At 43.7% G+C, this 17,838-nt stretch overlaps 1 protein-coding gene across 1 annotated transcript in view; it reads left to right on the top strand.

Moving 5' to 3' along the window:
• Positions 1–17,838, top strand: part of Plcl2 (phospholipase C like 2) — a 183,709-nt gene that overhangs the window by 130,715 nt on the left and 35,156 nt on the right. Inside the window, exon 4 of the mRNA XM_028882507.1 lies at positions 1,108–1,183. Within this exon, the coding sequence (XP_028738340.1) occupies positions 1,108–1,183 (76 nt within the window). The remainder of the gene's footprint in view (positions 1–1,107; positions 1,184–17,838) is intronic.

The following is a 17,838-nucleotide window of genomic DNA, read 5'->3' as shown; positions in this document are numbered from 1 at the left end:
AGGGAACCCCCAGGAACCCGAAAATTTGGTCTCTTCCCTGGGGTTGCCTTTTAAAATCTCTGAAGGGTCTTCCTCTCCTAATGTAGTGGTTTCAGTTTGTGGAGAAGCAGGCTGGCTGCTTAGCCCAAGCCTGTTGTGTGTCATGCCCCGATCCGGCCTTCAGCTGTTAGCCAGTGTGTTAGCAGCAGGGCTCTGCTGGCCAGAGCCCACATCCACAAGGCCTTTAAGTTGCCAGACTTTGTCCCAGGTTAGGAGGTGGGGAAGACGCCATCCTTCTTGGAAGTTCACTCTTTTTGTCCCTTTCTTTACCTGATTGCCTACCAGGGGGTCTGATCCCTCAGCTAGGTGCCCAATGAAACCATTGAGAGAAACATTTTAAGAGATGGGGTGTTTTGAATACTGTTTGTGATGAATGGTATCACACACTATTAGTGGTTTCCCCTCTCTCTTCTTCCTGTGTGTGTGTGGGGGGGGGTAAGTGTGTGGAGTGTGTGGGAATGTGTGTGTGAGAGTGTATGTGTTGCTAGAGATTGAACCCTAGGCCCTGGAGAATGCTCAGTGAGTGCTCTACCACTGAGTTACATCCTTAGTTCTGTTGAATTCTTTAAACTAATTATCATATGAAGACATTTTGGCTAAAGTGGGTGAAAGTTTCAAGTTTCTAGGTGTTAGAAATGTTTGTAAAATGAATTTGGACATTTTTTTTAAATGATCACCCCCAAAAAAAGCAAAAGCAGGGACATTTAGAACTTGGGCCAAAGCCAAGCACAGTGGCTCATTCTTAGAATCCTAACTCATACAAGGTTGAGGTGGGACATTTGTCCAATTTTAAGGCCATTTGGACCATCTACTGAGTTCCAGGACACCCTGGACTACGGTATGAGACCATACCTCAAAAACAGATAATCAAACAAAACACAATAAAACCCAGAAGAGTCCTTAGATGGGTTGATCACACATTTATTTATAACTTTTCATTCATTCCTGTCCAAGGCAAGTCCAGTGTTTTCTAGCATAACTGCACCTGGAGTGCAGGTCTACTGTCTCACAGATGTGGAAACACCTGTCTGCCTGTGTGTCATCTCATGTGTGGCTGTTCCTTTACAGATGATGCAGTCTCTCAAGGCACTGATTGAAAATGCAGATGCTGTGTATGAAAAGATTGTGCATTGCCAGAAGGCAGGTGAGTGAGTTTCTTTAAAACAAAAAGTAACGCCATCATCAGCTTTCCTCACAGTTATGTCCTTGCTTTGATACTCTGTCAAGAAAACAAATAAGACAACTATTTTTCCATGGCTAAACACTGATTCATTGGTTCCCAACCCCAGATAATGAATTCACCTGGAGAGAGCTTTCAGAATATATCAACGTTGGTTGGACGTGTTGGCTAGGAGGCTCCTAACTACTAAACCCTGCGGATGATCTGAGCATGACGGCTCATGTGTAATCCCAGCACTCGGGACTCTGGGCAGGAGGGTGCTGAGTTTAAGACCAATCTGGGCTACATAGTGAAGCCTTGTCTCTAAAACTCAAACATCTCTAGGCATCTCTAACATGCAGCTCTGATTGAGAGCCTGTATTGATCTCTCCAAAGTGTTTGCAGGCAAACCTCCTGCCAGCTGCCTGTGCATTTCCAAGGTACTGAGAGGGGTTGGAGCAAACCCCCTTCCAGCTGCTCAGTGTGCTGCATTTTCAGGTGTTGATAGATTACTACACTTCGCTATAGAACTCTGCTTGTGTGAACAGCCTCATAGACAGTGGGATTGCGTTGCCGTGAACGTCTCATAAACTTAAAATGCCATATAGTGAAAATGCACTGAACTCGCCACCCTGCTAAGCAGCGTGGCTTCGAAGCGCAGGGCACTGCAGAACATAAACTGTTGCCCCATAACACACAGCTGCTGGCTACAACTTAGTGTTGCTGCCTAGCCTTGTGACAGAATAACATCGAAACTTTATATATTCTTTCCACTTCCCCTCCACAATAAGGTTTAAAAAGTCACAAGTTTGAGCCCTCGTAAATCAGGGACCATCTGTAGATGTCTGTAGCAGTAATACTTTTAAAGTGTCTTTTTTTTTTTTTTTTTTTTTTTTTTTTTTTGGTTTTTCAAGACAGGGTTTCTCTATGTAGCTTTGCGCCTTTCCTGGAACTCACTTGGTAGCCCAGGCTGGCCTCGAACTCACAGAGATCCGCCTGGCTCTGCCTCCCAAGTGCTGGGATTAAAGGCGTGCGCCACCACCGCCCGGCAACTTTTAAAGTGTCTTATATTGTGATAAAAATACAGTGTTTTCAGTTCTCCAACTTCAAGTATCAGATTGGAAGGTTCTAACATGAAGCTATTTCAAGTTTTAAATAAGGCTGACCTTGCTTTCTAGGGTGTCTTTAAAAATAAAGAGAGTTTATAATTGCTGGGTTTTTTAAAAGTCACTTTTTTTCAGAAATGAATTAAAGTAGATTGAAAATAAGAGCATGTGTGAGAATTGTTGGTATTTATTGGATGAATATTCATATTTGTGACTAATCAGCAAACCTCCAAATCCACATTTTTTTGGTCAGTAAAATACTGTTAGCAAAATGTTTTTATTTCTAGTTCTTTCCAAGCTAGTTTTCCCTACAGTATCCATCCAAATGCCATTTTGGCATGTCAGTGTCCTACATAGAATCCTGCATTAAGTTAGGTGTGGATACAGGTCTGATCTCCTACTTCCAAATGAGGCCATCAACCAAGGCTCCCACTATTTTGCCAATATTGTATAAGATTCATCATATACCATCTGCTCCTACATTTAATAAATATGTTTTAAACTTCTATATGCATGAGGTTCTTGGTAGCTCTTACATACCAGAATGTGAGAAGTATGTGAGTCTGGTTTATCCCTCTAGAATCTTCAAATCATGCAGAAGATATGAAAATGGTTGGAATGTTGGGTATTTAGAGCAGGGTTCTCAACCTTCCTAGTGCTGTGACCTTTAACACAGTTCCTCGTGTTGTGGGGACCCCCACATAAAATTATTCCTTTGCTACTTCACAACTGTAGTTGTTTGGGAGGTAAGGGTTGGCCAAAGGGGCTGTGACTCTCGGGTTGAGAACCACTGCCTGAGTGAGTTCAGTGCTCTCCGCTCACTCATGAGGAGATGCAGGGACACCGGTGTTGTAGGAGGCCACCGAGCTGACAGGCTGACAGCTGCATGTGAGGATCTGAAAAGGCAGACTCCCTGGGGCTGTGGGCAGTCTTGAGAAGGTGAAAGCAGTGAAGGAGGAAGGGAAGTGTCCTGTCACGCTGTGGCTGCCCTTCCCTGCCTTTCCCTGCCAGCTCTACCTTATCACATTCTCAACCCTCCAGTAAGACTCCATCGTCCTCTGCCATCTCTGAAATTGCCCAGGGTTTCTGAGGACCTTTCCTGATCCTGGGCCTATGTTACTACAGTGTCCGCTCAGGCCTTCAGCCCACTCACCCCCTTCAGTCGGTAGAACTTCAGTTGGGCATTTTATTAGTGTATTCCATCTTCTAAATGGGACAGCTTCCTACAGCACCAAGATTGTACATTGTCACACTCTGCATCTTGCCGAGACATGTTCTAACATCCTGTGAGGAGTGTTGACTTGAGTGTGAACTAGAAAAATGGGAGTTGGCTTTTTATTAAGTATTCTGTTAAACACATGTATGCATATTTTGAATTTTGTGGAAACAAGAACTATTTATTAATTCAACTATTTGATTATGTCATTTTTTGCAAATTCACTGGTTTGTGAAATTTGATAACTTCTTCTATAATAGGATTGTGTTGTTCAGCTTGGTTTTGATAAGGAAATGTGTGCTGCACTTAGCAGAGTGTTGTATGGCAGGGGTTATTCTGATGAGAGGTGGAGGGTGACCACTGTGTTAGGCTCCAGGTTAGCCCCGGGCATAAAACTACTAAGAGGCAAACCAAGATTACCTGTTAGTTGCCACCTACGCAGGAACCCTTAGAGCTCTGGTCTTTCATTTTTCATGTTATAGTTATTGTAAGGACATATAGTCATTAGTCATATGAAGAATTGCTAATTTGTATTGAGTTCAAAAGACCTCTGTGTAAGATTTTACTTTAGAAGTAATTATACTCCACTTGCAGAACTTCAGTCTTGCAAAGGAAGATACAGGTCACAAATGCCATAAAACGCATGTGTGCATGTGTGTGTTCAGCCAGGTCTCAGCAGTGCCACCTGAAGGATCTGGTTACAAACTGGATCCTGCAAGGTGGTGCAGGAGGGAGTGTCTGAGCACTGTATGAGTAAGACCAAGGAGTAATAAAGGACAGACCTCTTCAGGGACGCGTGTGTGTAACTTAACACGCCCTTTCTCAAGTAAGTAAGTGGTAAGGAACGCATGTGGGACAGCTGAGCAGGAACCTGCAGAGGAAGAAGTATCATAAAAAAATATTTTTTAAACATTTATAAAAACACTGATACAATCTGCCAAATTCTTCTAGAAAAAAAAAAAATCTTTCCTACTCATCTCTTTCTTTTTCTGCTGCAATGTCCAAAGCTATAGCCTTGCTTTGACCTGTGGGTTTTCTTCTCATCACTGGATTGACTTGCTTCTTGAAGGTCAGGAAAATAATGTTTTGTTTTGGTTTTTGGTTTTTCGAGACAGGGTTTCTCTGTGTAGCTTTGTGCCTTTCCTGGAACTCACTTGGTAGCCCAGGCTGGCCTCGAACTCACAGAGATCCGCCTGGCTCTGCCTCCCGAGTGCTGGGATTAAAGGCGTGCGCCACCACCGCCCGGCGAAAATAATGTTTTTATCAGGTAGTTTAAGTGGAAAATTGTCTCTGGAGGAGACTAAATCAATTATATACTTCCTGTTAAAGAATTAACATCTTTGTTTAATCCATTCCCTCTTGAAACCTCAGTAAAATGACCACAGGTCTTTTTTTTTTTAAAAAAAAAAAAAAAGGCAAAAATCCATAAAGACAAAAAGAACAGGAACAGCAAAATTTCAGGAACTAAGATCAGCCCCACAAGTGACAGTGGTCAGATGCCTGATGCTTGCTCACCTGCTGCCCCAGGAAAGCTGCATGGAAGCAGGCACAGTGGCAGTGGGAGCAGGTGGGGGTCTAATAAGCAGTTTCATTCACGCCGTTGGAGGTGTAGATGCCCAGCCTCCGGATGCGGAAGCTCCCAGGGACTCCCACGCAGGCCCTTGGAGTGGCATTTCTAAATGAAAGGTATAAGGCAGTCCTCCAGACAGTGAAAGCTTTTATAGCTGTTCTCTTATCTGGTTCGTGGGACTTCTTCCATATTGGGTCCTGTGTAGCTGTGCTATCTTAAATATGTTTTTAAAAATCTTACTTTGAAGTTTTATGCTGATGATCTTGAGGCACATCTGTATCAAGGCTATGATTGAATACAGTGATTTTTTTCCAAAGCCTCAAGTTTGGAGACCCTATTACCTGTGCACCCATATCCCACTTGCTGTGTGTTCATGTCCTTTCCTCTTTGGTGAATGTTAATAATTTCATTGTATCTATCTCCTTTTATTCAGCTCTCATTTCCTACGGCTCATTCATACCAGGTTTCCAAGCTCCCATTTGTGTACTACTGTTATTCTGTCTCTGTTTGCTGTTTCTAGTCTGCTGAGCAGTTGACATCTACCCTGTGGCCAACCTGGATAGATTTGTCTCACCTAAAGCAGGTGAGGCTCCAGCACTCTTCTGTGTGGGGAGGGTAAGCAGGGTGTAGACAGACCTACTACCTGGTGTGAATTCCAGAGGCCTCCCTTGGAGCCCACCATATTCCTGGGAGCTGCAGTCACCATCACCACATGGTTCTCTCACGGTTTTGTTTAGCCTAGCACAGAAAACTGCAAGTCACAGGAGATGCCTGCTGACAGCAGGTCGCTAGTGTTCTGTCTAGAAAGATTTGCAGAAGGAAACCCAGGAGGCTCTGACTTTTGCTCTGTGGCGTCTAAGTGTTTCTCAGCTCTGTTAAGGAAGTAAAACCTGCCTGGGAGGTGTCCTTGTGTGCTCCTTGCAGTGGCTAGGGCCGTGACTTCAGTCAGTTGAGCCTTTCTCAGCCTCACTTTATCTCTTGGTGGCATGCAATTCCTTGATAGCAGCTTAGGTGCAATGACCTAAGATTAATTGCATGAGCAGTGTTTTAGAATGACTGAAGTTCAGCTCCTTAAAATGATTAACAGATTTGATAACAGTCATCTCATATAATGTTACAGGCTGTGTAGATTACAGCACATTTGCATGAGTCTAGAGGAAAAGGGAATGGTTTCTTAACTCTTTACCTAACTCTGAAGTTGAAGACGGGCCCTAGGAGGCTGTCGAACATCCGGACCTCCTTGAAAAACCTAATATGTGTCTCCATCCCTGAAATGAGGTGAAGGACCATCGTGATCTCAAGGTAGCCTTTCTCTTACAGACTCAACAGACCCTCTCCGAGATGCGTACCAATTGAGTAGTAAGAATCAGGGAAAGCTCTGGGAAGCCAAGAGGTAGCAAGGCCCCTGGCATTCCTCGCTCTCTTTCCTCCCTTCATCACTGATAAGTGGGGATAAGGGAAGGATCACAAAAGGGACAGTTTGTTCACAGCCCAAAGTTAGCACGCAGCTGGTCCCTAGAGGCCTGTCTCCTGACACGCCCACTTGACTCACTCTTGACATCACCCTTTGCATGGTGATGTTTCAGAGGCTAGACAGAAGCTCCTGGAGATAGAGTCCCTCTAAAATACCACGGTATACTGCTCAGGGATGAACTGTTCTGAGCACCCCACAGGTTGAGAACTTCTCATTCCAGGGAAAAGTAGAGCAGACTTTCTGGCGCATCCTTGGCCCTGTGTCTTTTCCCTCTGCCCTCACAGGGACAGAGACAGCTCAGCAGCAGATACAGACTGGCTGGGTGACTGAGTAAGAGGCAGCTCATCCTTCCAGAACAGTGACTCCTTTTTTGTATATAACTTCCACTGGTGACACTTTCCTTTGCCATAAACAAGGGGAGAGGAGTTGCAGGGGGCTTGCCCTTCCGGGGCACATGCCCTTCCGGGGCACGTGCCCTGGGATCGAATCCCAAAGCTGCACTCTTCGGCCGAGTCTCCCTCTGCTCTTCCTTTGTGAATAGGCTCTGAACACATCCTTTCCATCTAAGTAGCACCTTGATGGTTTCCACGGCTGCTGAAGCTGGGTCAAGTGTCGTCCTCCTTAGCTTTTAGCTTGGATAAAGCATGTCTCTGGTTGCTATGTCTATTACAATTGCCTGGTACAGCCAAGAGCCATAATTTAAGTACACAGGCAAGTCACTGTTTCTCACACAAATGCTAGAATATTTTTAAAAGTCACATATACCCCTAATAGGAATCATCAGATCCAAGATAAATTAGCCTAGTTGATTTCTGAGGATTTTTCGGCTCTCAAATGCAAATCCTTATAATGAAATCATTACAGTATAATATTGTGTAATATAATGTAATATAAAATAACGTAACAGCAGAATACATCATACCACAACATAATATAAAAAGGATCATAACTGCTGAATGAGTGGGACATTTCAAGTGAGCAAAATTTAGAGGGCTTCATTATAAAGCAGAGCTTGGGGCAGAAGTCAGACCTGTGTAAGACAGGCTTTCATCCAAACGGAGGAGCTACTGGGATGGGAAAACCCTCTTATGAAGAAGGGCTGGAAAGAAGTGCAGGAAGTCCTGGAGCATGATCAAGTCTCTGATTCAGACGGAGGATACCTTCACCCTTTTGATGCTGAGATTTGTCAACTTGACACAATCCAGAATCACTTGGGAGTGTGTCTGCATCAGGCTGGCCTGTGGGCATGTTTCTTAGGAATTGTCTTTATTCCACATTAATTTATGTGAGATTACCCATTATGGGTGGCACCATTCCCTGGGTCTGAGTCCTGAATTGTACAGGAGTAAAGAAAGTCAGGTGGGCACTAGGCACACGTGCATTCTTTCTCTCTGCTCGTGGCTGGCGAGGTGATGGGGTGGCTGGCGAGGTGATGGGGTGGCTGGCGAGGTGATGGGGTGGCTGGCGAGGTGATGGGGTGGCTGGCAAGGGGATGGGGTGTCTGGCGAGGGGATGGGGTGGCTGGCGAGGTGATGGGATGGCTGGCGAGGTGATGGGGTGGCTGGCGGGGTGATGGGGTGGCTGGCGAGGGGATGGGGTGGCTGGCGAGGTGATGGGGTGGCTGGCGGGGTGATGGGGTGGCTGGCGAGGTGATGGGGTGGCTGCTTCAGGCGCCTGCGACTCCCTTGCAGTAACTGTAACCTGGAACTGTGAGCCACATGAATCCTTCCTTGTAGCTGGAGGGCTTCTCTCCAGGTTCCCCAAGCCCCGCAGTCCCACAATCTACTTATAAAATAATCACTCAGACGCTTATATCACTTATAAACTGTATGGCCGTGGCAGGCTTCTTGCTAACTGTTCTTTTATCTTAAATTAACCCATTTCTATAAATCTATACCTTGCCACGTGGCTGGTGGCTTACCAGAGTCTCTACATGCTGCTTCTCCTGGCGGTGGCTGCAGTGTCTCTCCCCCAGCCTTCCGCTTCCCAGAATTCTCCTCTCTCCTTGTCCCACCTACCTCCTGCCTGGTCATTGGCCATCAGTGTTTTATTTATATAGAACAATATCCACAGCACTTCCCCTTTTTTCTTTTTTTTAAAAAGGAAGGTTTTAACTTTAACATGGTAAAATTACATATAACAAAACAATTACCGAGCAAGAATTATAGTTACAATATTAAAGAAGATGTCCTATCTATCTTATATTTGTGAGTTTAAGGTTTTATATCTAACTTATCTTTTATCATAACTGAGGAAATTACAACTATCTAGTTTTCAACCACATCAAAGACCTGAGAAGGAACATAATGGTACCTGAGAAATGGTAGACGGATGCAAGCAACTTCGGGAATCTTGCAAGAGTAGACCAAGACAGCTGGCAGCCTGGACAGTCACCTGATGTTTCTCAGCATTGTTGGTGCATTCAAATTGGCTACAGGCCTAGAGTATCTGACAGACCATTTTTAGAAGCAGGAATTCTGAGAGACCATCTTACCCTGTCTTGGCAGAGTACAGTGGTCGCTTTCCTTGTGTCCCGCTTGTCCAGAAAGGACAGCATTGCATTTGTACTGTCAGCCGTCAAGGCAAGGGCAGTTCTTTACCCAGTAGGCCATTTTGTGCCAAAAAGACAAACTTCCAAATGGAAATGTCTTAGAAGCCCAACATTCTCTCGGGATCAATTGGTGCAGCCAGGAGCAATTGTGTCTCACATCAACAGAATTTTAAGTTATTTAAATGCCATATTCTCTAGGTCTATGAAGTGTTTGAAGATTACCTATCTATCTGAAATATATCTATGTATACCTAGAAGACTTAACTAACATGGCTACAAATATGATTATCATAGATGACTGATTATTAATCTATTTTTAATCATCCATTACAATTTTAAATGAGTTAAACATAATACCTCAAACAAGAATAGAAATATATATATACAGTATAACAAAATTAACTTTAAGTTTGTATTAATAAACTAAAATTTTTACCAATGTAAAACATTTTAAACATAAACTAAAATCTATACCAATGTAAAACATTTTAAACAAGTTGTTCTTTAAAAGTAGGTTCATTAATCTACCCTTTTATCTTATCATCTCCATATCCTCCTATATATCTATATTATATCCCCTTTTCTTTTTTAGAAAGAGATCACATTTATAATCAACCTGTTTTAAATAAAAATATTGGTTTCTCTCTGTCCCACACCAGAGGGCTCTTCTGATTTGGGACACAAGAATCTCTTAACCATTTTTTTTAAAGCAATATGTCTGGGTTTAGAGGGGGAGTGAGCCAATTCCACCTCTAAAGCCAGCTTGGTATATTTGGGAATTTGGGCGTAGCATGTCTTACTACTTCCTGCTGGAGGGGGGCGCTGTATCTTATGGGGATGCAAAGAAAATTTTAGACCTATGGGGTAGTCCGTGAGGCTGTATTGTTTGAACCAGTTGCCTTGAAACCGCTCTGGATGTTGGATCATCTGGGCCATGGTGTCATCGGAGACCTTTCAGGGGGTCTTGGCTGGTGAAACCTGATGTATCTTAATCTGGAACAAATCCATAGCCTCTGGCTTTCTGTGGAAACAAAAGCAGAACCTCTTTTCCAAAGCAACATATCCTTAAATCCAAATTTTGAAGTCAAGTTACCTTTAAAATATACATATTGGTTTAATTCAACATCTTTTTTGATCAAATGTTTTTTTGCAGTTAAAAATACCAAAGACAACACAATCCAGATTGTCTGTGTAATATTCATCTTTACGTGTCTTTTTACATTAATTTTTTGTCTCTTTCAAGCCTACGTATATTTTACACACATTGTAAACGATGTTATCTGAATCAGTCTTTTTGTGAGCCTATTGCTTTAAACTGCATCCTTCTAAGCCTGAAACAGCGCTGTGGCTGCTGGCTCCGCCCACTTCAGCTTCCCAACATGGCAGTGGTACGTTTTCCGCCAGCTCTGGGAGTCATCAAGTCTCAGAAATAGTGGGTCTAAGCTTTTATCAAAGCAGCATGTAGCCCAGAAACCTTTTTTTAAAAAAAATACTAGTAAAGACTAAATCTACTACACAGCATAATGTGCCTCTGGCAGACCCCTTATTCCCGCCATACTGCCGGTCAAACGCACTCGCCAGGAACCCGCCAGTGTTCAAACCTGCGTTTTACGGTGTCTAGCTGCTCATATGAGACAAGAAGCAGGAACCTGGTTTTGGCTCTGTTTAGAATTGGTTATTAAATATTCTCAGGTTTAAGGTGGAAACTCGAGCCGTTGGGTGCCATTTGTAGCTGGAGGGCTTCTCTCCAGGTTCCCCAAGCCCCGCAGTCCCACAATCTACTTATAAAATAATCACTCAGACGCTTATATCACTTATAAACTGTATGGCCGTGGCAGGCTTCTTGCTAACTGTTCTTTTATCTTAAATTAACCCATTTCTATAAATCTATACCTTGCCACGTGGCTGGTGGCTTACCAGAGTCTCTACATGCTGCTTCTCCTGGCGGTGGCTGCAGTGTCTCTCCCCCAGCCTTCCGCTTCCCAGAATTCTCCTCTCTCCTTGTCCCACCTACCTCCTGCCTGGTCATTGGCCATCAGTGTTTTATTTATATAGAACAATATCCACAGCACTTCCTCCCTACACTGCTTTGTCACTGTGGTTTATCACAGCAGAAGAAAGGAAGTGAGGGCAGTTCCGAAAGCTTAGCAGCATCCTGACCTCACTCATTACCTCCTAGCATACCTTATGATTACTTGTGTTCACAGGCAGTGTCTGTTTTCCTCAGGCTTGGGCATCTCTTTATTCATAGCACACTCCAGACACCAAGAACGGTGCCTGGGAGAGCTTGCACAGAGCAGCAAACCTCTCTGCCATCACACGACAGATGAGACTGGAATCCAGGCACAGGGCTTTCTACTGAACTCTAAGTCAGCAAATGTGGTCATTAGACACATTGAACAATTTCTGTGTGGCCCAAACTAACAATCTGAAGGTCGGGCTGGTAATATTTACTGATGAATTGCTTATGGGTAGTAGGATAAAAGGATGAGTGTGACTTGATCTCTTTGCCCCATCCTTGAGAGATGGAACTGCTGTTTACCATTTCAGGAGACCTGAGCAGGTGTGAGTGAGAGGAGAAAGATCGGGGCTTGTTTGGGGTTAAGTTAAATGTGACTTGCCTTGCTGGCTTCCCAGTGTAGGGTTGAGAAGAGAAGTCTAGATTGGAGGTAATGGATTCGGAAACCTTAAATACAAACGTGACTGTGGCTTGAAACCGTGGATACCTGGCCCTCCAGGGCTTCTCTGTCAGGAGGCTTCTATACAGGCACTTGAGGTGCAGCAGCCCTGGGGTCCAGGTAAGAGCGCTGATCCACAAAGGGGTGAGGCAGCCGTGCGGAAGGGATGCTGGCTGCCCTCCCTCCGTCAGATCCAGTTGAAGAGCCCTCAGCACCCTCCAATGCACCTGGTGAGGGTGACAGGAAAACTGGTAACTGTCACGTGTGTAAGTTGGGTTCAGAGTTAGGAAAGCCATATGGGAAATTTCAGAATTGCAAATTGTATATATTTCAGAGTCAGCAGTTCTGTTTTTTAGAGTCTTTATACAGATATGATTATATACTTGGCAAAGTTTTCTTTCTAACCTTGAGAACAATCTAAATATCCAACAAGAAGGCCCTGCTAAGGTGCATTATACATCTATATAATGAACATTAGATATAATATGTATGTGTATGCATATATGTATATATATGCTTGTTCACATACTATACATATATATGTAAAAATGAATGTTGTCTACATTATTTATTTTGTAAGATGAGATAGAAGAACAGCCCGTGGCTGTGGTCCCTCCTATCTGGAAGGGTTCCTCAGAGGTAACAGCTCTTATGGAGAGGGACTTGAAACTTGATAGATGGAGAAAGGAAAGACACTTTCTGCGTATTGGTTTGTAGGTTTATGCTTTTTAACTTATTGAACCATGTTATGTGACCAGAAGTAAATACAATGTAAGAGAATTGCACATAGGCACAATGGGGTGGGCTCTACACGGTGTGGTTGTTTATGTTATATACGTGTGTGCGTACACATACACATATATACACTCAGTGTTTTAGAACAAACCCGGGCGTTGCTAATTCTAAGGAAGTATTCCATGCTCCCTCCAAAGGTGGGGGGGGGGGTAGGAGCAAGCCGCATCTGGAAAGGAGGCCCCCGAGTCTCCGTGACAGGACACGGGGAGTCTCTTGCTGAACTGAGAGCTCACATGTGTGTGCATGGCAGTTAAGTTCCACAAAGCACAAGTTATGCAGCTCCACTCACCTGGATTTACCCAGATGGGAAATGCTGGCGGAGTAGGAGAGCACATGGAATCCATTCACAAACGGCACCGCTGTGGCTGGCATCGTGGGGATCTTGTCATCCATCTGGTTTCAGGACTATATTTAAGAGACCTGGCTTATCTATTCTGGCTCATGTGGAATGAGATTTAACAGTTCAAAATCCATCTTAAAATAATTTGGCTCTTGTTAATGCCAAGATTGTTTTGGAAAGATGGCCAAGGACAGAGACGAGGACTGGTGCTGCTGCTGGGAAGTAACTGTGTTTTCACACCTCCCCGGACGCAGATGAGACGCCCCTGTGCCCACAGCAGCCGCCCACACCAGACCTCACCCTTGACCAAGGCTGTCACTTAGTTGAAGATGATGATCTGAGGGCCCCATTTGCTCTCAGGCAGTGGGGTGCTGTGCTGCAGCACTTTTAATACTGCGGATGGGTTGACTTCTCCTTAGGTCCTAAATGTCCTGTCTTATAGATTCCATCTTCTAGGAAATAGCCCACTTTACCTAAATTGGAAATAAATTAAAATTATGCAATCTAGTTAAGTTTTGACACCATTTAAAAAATTGTACTCTTTGATTTCCATCTTTTGAAACACACACAGATGCTCTTGGGTTGATTTTGTTGATAAGAGAAATCTTTAGGACAGACAGCAAAGTAAATTTTCAGCTGAGAAATAATTGTTAGTATGGTTACAGCATTTTCTATCAGCAATTAATTGAATCCACAGATACAGAACCCATGGAAGCAAAAGCCTACTATACTTAATTTAGTAACTTCAAAACCACTTAAATAGTTTAAAAGGCAAATACAACTAATATTTAAGTACGTCATTTTAAGATCAATGTATCTCACGAGTGTATTTCAAAGTTTGGCCACATGTTATATATACTGTATCTAATCTCTTATATTTCAAATTTATAGAAGAAACTGTAACCACTATATTTATATTGTTTTGTATTTGATTAGGAAAAATGGCTCTAAGTTTAGTGGGATGGGGAGACGATCCTCTCCTGACTTGGCCCATCTGCTACCACAGCAAGAGTCGCTTCTTTGTGTTTTTACTAAATATATATGCACTTATATGTGCGTTCAATGTGTTTCATACTTAGGATTGATTAAGGTTTTACTTATAGTATTATTTGTGATGAGAAGTATAAACAATAGAAATCAAATTTTCTCTTCAGTTTACTCTAGAATAATGTGTACTTACACTAATATTCTGAGTTTGTTTAATTAGATCATTTGAAAATTGTACAGCCATTTATTACTTTTGACTAAACCTGACAGTATACAATGCTACCTTGACTTTTGTTATTAAATGTGAAGCTCCTGAAACTTCCCCTTAAAGTGTTTAAATTATACAGTATTTTGAAGTAATACCCAGACATTATGTGAAACAAATACCTGTATATATCAAAATCTGAGCTGTTTAGATTAGAAGGAAATGACATGTAGAGAAACAATAACCGGCCTGTGGAGTTACTTAGTAAAGTGTTTGCTGTGTGCCATGTTAGCCTGAGTGTGGGTCCCCAGAACCTGTTTCAAAGGTGGTGTGGTAGGCTTTATAATCCTGCTGCGGGGGGTGGGGGGGTGGTAGGCTTTATAATCCTGCTGCGGGGCAGGGGGGGGGGGCGGGGGGGGGGTGGCCGGGCCGGGCAGGGTGAGGCAGAGACATACAAAGTTCTTTGGTTAGTCAGTGTATCCAGTGTGTGAGTTCCAGGTTCAGTAAGAGACTTTATTCAAAAAATCAGGTGGAGAGTGGCTGAAGAAAGACACAATTTCAACCTCTGGTCTCCACATACAGGTGCACATGCACCTGCGCATACCTGTGCACATATCCACATGAACATGTCCGTGTTCTCCAAACACACTTGAAAAACACTTTTTTCCAACATAATATTTTTATTGATTATTTGGGAATTTCATATAATGTACCACAATCACACTCATTTCCTAGTCCTTCTAGGTCCATTCCCTGACTCTGGTGACCCCACCCCCACCCCAAGGAAAAAGAAAAGGAAGGAAGGAAATAAATACACCTAGTCCAATTTGTGTTGCCCATATACTCACTGGCGCATGGTCAAACTCCCAGTGGCCTGCCCATTATAGAAAACTGAGTCCTTCCCCACCTCCACCCCTGCCAAAGCCATCAACTGTGAAGAGCTACAGTCTTTCGTTATAAAAAGGTCTGATTGATATACTTTCATGTGAACATACAAGTTTTTAAAATGTAACTCTACAGCTATAAATGAAAAGTTAAATACCTTGTGTGTGTGTACAGACTGATGGCCTAACATGGTTCTTTCTCATGTGGCCAGCCGATGGATTCCATCCCTTGAAGATCAGAGCTGAACTAAACAGACATCACCTGCCCAGGGGTTTCCATTCGCCCTGTCCTTAGTTCTCAGTGGAACCACCATTTAGGCAGGGTTTCTCCTTGGTTAATATGCCAAAAGTTAAATGACATTCTCTTCTTCCTAAGAGCAGGCTATGGTGCCAAAGGAATCTCACTGTAGGGTTTAGAGGCACAGAACAATCAAGGCTTAAAAACAGTCTGTGGTGGTATTGTTGTGTTCCCCAAAATATTGTGCAAGCTAATAAACTTATCTGGGGTCACAGAACAGAACAGCCACAATATTAAACATAGAGGATAGGCAGTGGTAGCACACGCCTTTAATCCTAGCATTCCAGAGGCAGAGATCTACTTGGATCTCTGTGTGTTCAAGGATACAGCCAAGCATGGTGACTCACACCTTTAATCCCAGAAAGTGAGCCTTTAATCCCAGGGAGTGATGGCAGAAAGCAGAAAGGTATGTAAGGTGTGAAGACCAGAAACTAGAAGTATTTGGCTGATTAAGATTTTAGGCTTTGAACAGCACAGTTCAGCTGAGATTCATTCTGGATAAGGACTCAGAGGCTTCCAGTCTGAGGAAACAGGATCAGCTGAGGAAATGGCGAGGTGAGAAAGCTGTGGCTTGTTCTGTTTCTCTGATCTTTCAGCATTCACCCCAATATCTGGCTCTGGGTTTGTTTATATTAAGATCTTTTAAGATTCGGGCTATAACAGTCTTTTTTTTTTTTTTTTAATTGAAAGATCAACCATCTTGGAGAGATGGTTCACTGGTTTAAAAGCTACTGCTATTCTTCCAGAGGACTTGAGCTTGTTTCCCAGGTACTGCCTGTAACTCCAGTTCCAGGAGCACCCAAACGATTCTGAATGTTGGATCATCTGGGCCATGGTGTCATCGGAGACACTTGAGCTTACATATACATAAACACACGCGCGCACACGCACGCACGCACCACCCCATTACACTCACATCTCCCTTTTACAGGACCATGTTCCTATTTGGTAAAGACATATATTGATTGTAGCTTCTTAACGCAGCATGAGCTGTACCCTCTAACTTTATATAGTGGTAATATGCTGAAGAATCCTGGTCTCTCTGTCTCTGTCTCTCTGTCTGTGTATAGGGCAAGGACTAATTCGGGTATTCCTCAGGCACCATTCTCTTTTTTGTCATTAGACAGGACTCTCATTGCCTGGGTTCATGAAATAGACCAGGTTGGCTTGCTAGCATGGCCCAAGGATCCCCTGTCTCCGCCAGCCCTTCCCTCCCCAGCGTTGGGATTTCAGACAGGTGCCACCCATCACACCTGACTTTTCTACATGGATTCTGGGGACCAGACTGAGTCCTTGTACCTGTGTAACAAGTGCTTCCTGACCACACCACCTGCTCTGCCCTCTTCTGCCTCCTTAGCAGGCGCTCTATGGTGTGCTTTTCCTGTAAAGAAAACATGGCCTAACTTGTGCTTTCAGTCATGTGTGTCATTTAGTTTAAACCAAACTAGTGTTTGGGGCACTGACTAATAGGAAAAACATAATTATTTTTGTCAACAGTTACTCCAAGATAATGTGACAAGTTATATGTGGCTCTAAAATGTACAAAATTATGACAGATGTATTCTGGAAGAGTTGTTTGGAAGCTAAAAACATACAAGGAAATAGACCTTGTTTCTGAGAGAAACAGAGCTGTGTCCCATTCCCCCGTTATTGTTGACCTGGTTTCTACTTCTGAACTTGCAGATTCCATCTGCAGCAGGACGCTTACACTGTCTGCATACAATGACAGCAGCAGCGGTGGTGACGATCTCAGCTATTCTCTACACTGTGTTCTCGAGAACACCAAGGCTCCTTACACACAGGATTTACAACTTCTCAATACTGATTTTGCAGATGATTGTCAGAGAAGTAATTTTCTCAGGTTAAACAAAATTCCAGTTATTTTCAAACTATCTGTGTTTTCTTATCTCTAATCCTATGAAAAATACTTGAGCTTTTAGGCTGGAAGGCCCCGGTTTCGTTCCTAACTCTGCAGATGGGGAGACAGGCCCCCACAGTCTTCTTCCTGTGCATCTTTCCCCACTGGTGACAGCTCAGCGGCGTCTGCTGGGGGAGTGTCAGCTGTTTCTGTCGTCTTCTTACCCCAGAAGAAGCTGCTTTGGGTAGTTCTTCATCTTTCTGTCCTGTTAAGGTCTCTTATTAAAAACCTGTGTGGGTACTACCACTGTGCCACAGTTGAGGGACTGCCACCAAATGCCTGCAATCCAGACCCCCAGGAAAAGACAGAGTAGTAACTGGTGAGCATGTATGAGCACAGAGAGGTACTTTCATGCCAGTGGGTTCCTAGCATAGGACAGGGAGAGGAAGAACTACCCTCCACCAGCTGACTGAAGAGCAGCCAGCAAAGTAGCCAAGTCTTGTTTCTGAACAGAATGATGTAAACTGAGAGGCCCTGGGGCCAGCCTGCCAGTATCATCAACTGAGCTGTCTGATGCCTGTTCCCTGCCTGTGTCCCAGGCTCTGCATGGCCTGCTGTTGGCCGATTGGAGGCACTCAGCACATGGCCTTATTCCTCGGAGCTTCACATGGGAGGAGT

The sequence above is a fragment of the Peromyscus leucopus genome, chromosome 16_21 (assembly GCF_004664715.2).
Source record: "Peromyscus leucopus breed LL Stock chromosome 16_21, UCI_PerLeu_2.1, whole genome shotgun sequence".
Classification (NCBI taxonomy): Eukaryota; Metazoa; Chordata; class Mammalia; order Rodentia; family Cricetidae; genus Peromyscus; species Peromyscus leucopus.
The sequence above is the reverse complement of the archived record's forward strand: the minus strand, read 5'-3'. Positions and strand labels throughout refer to the sequence as shown.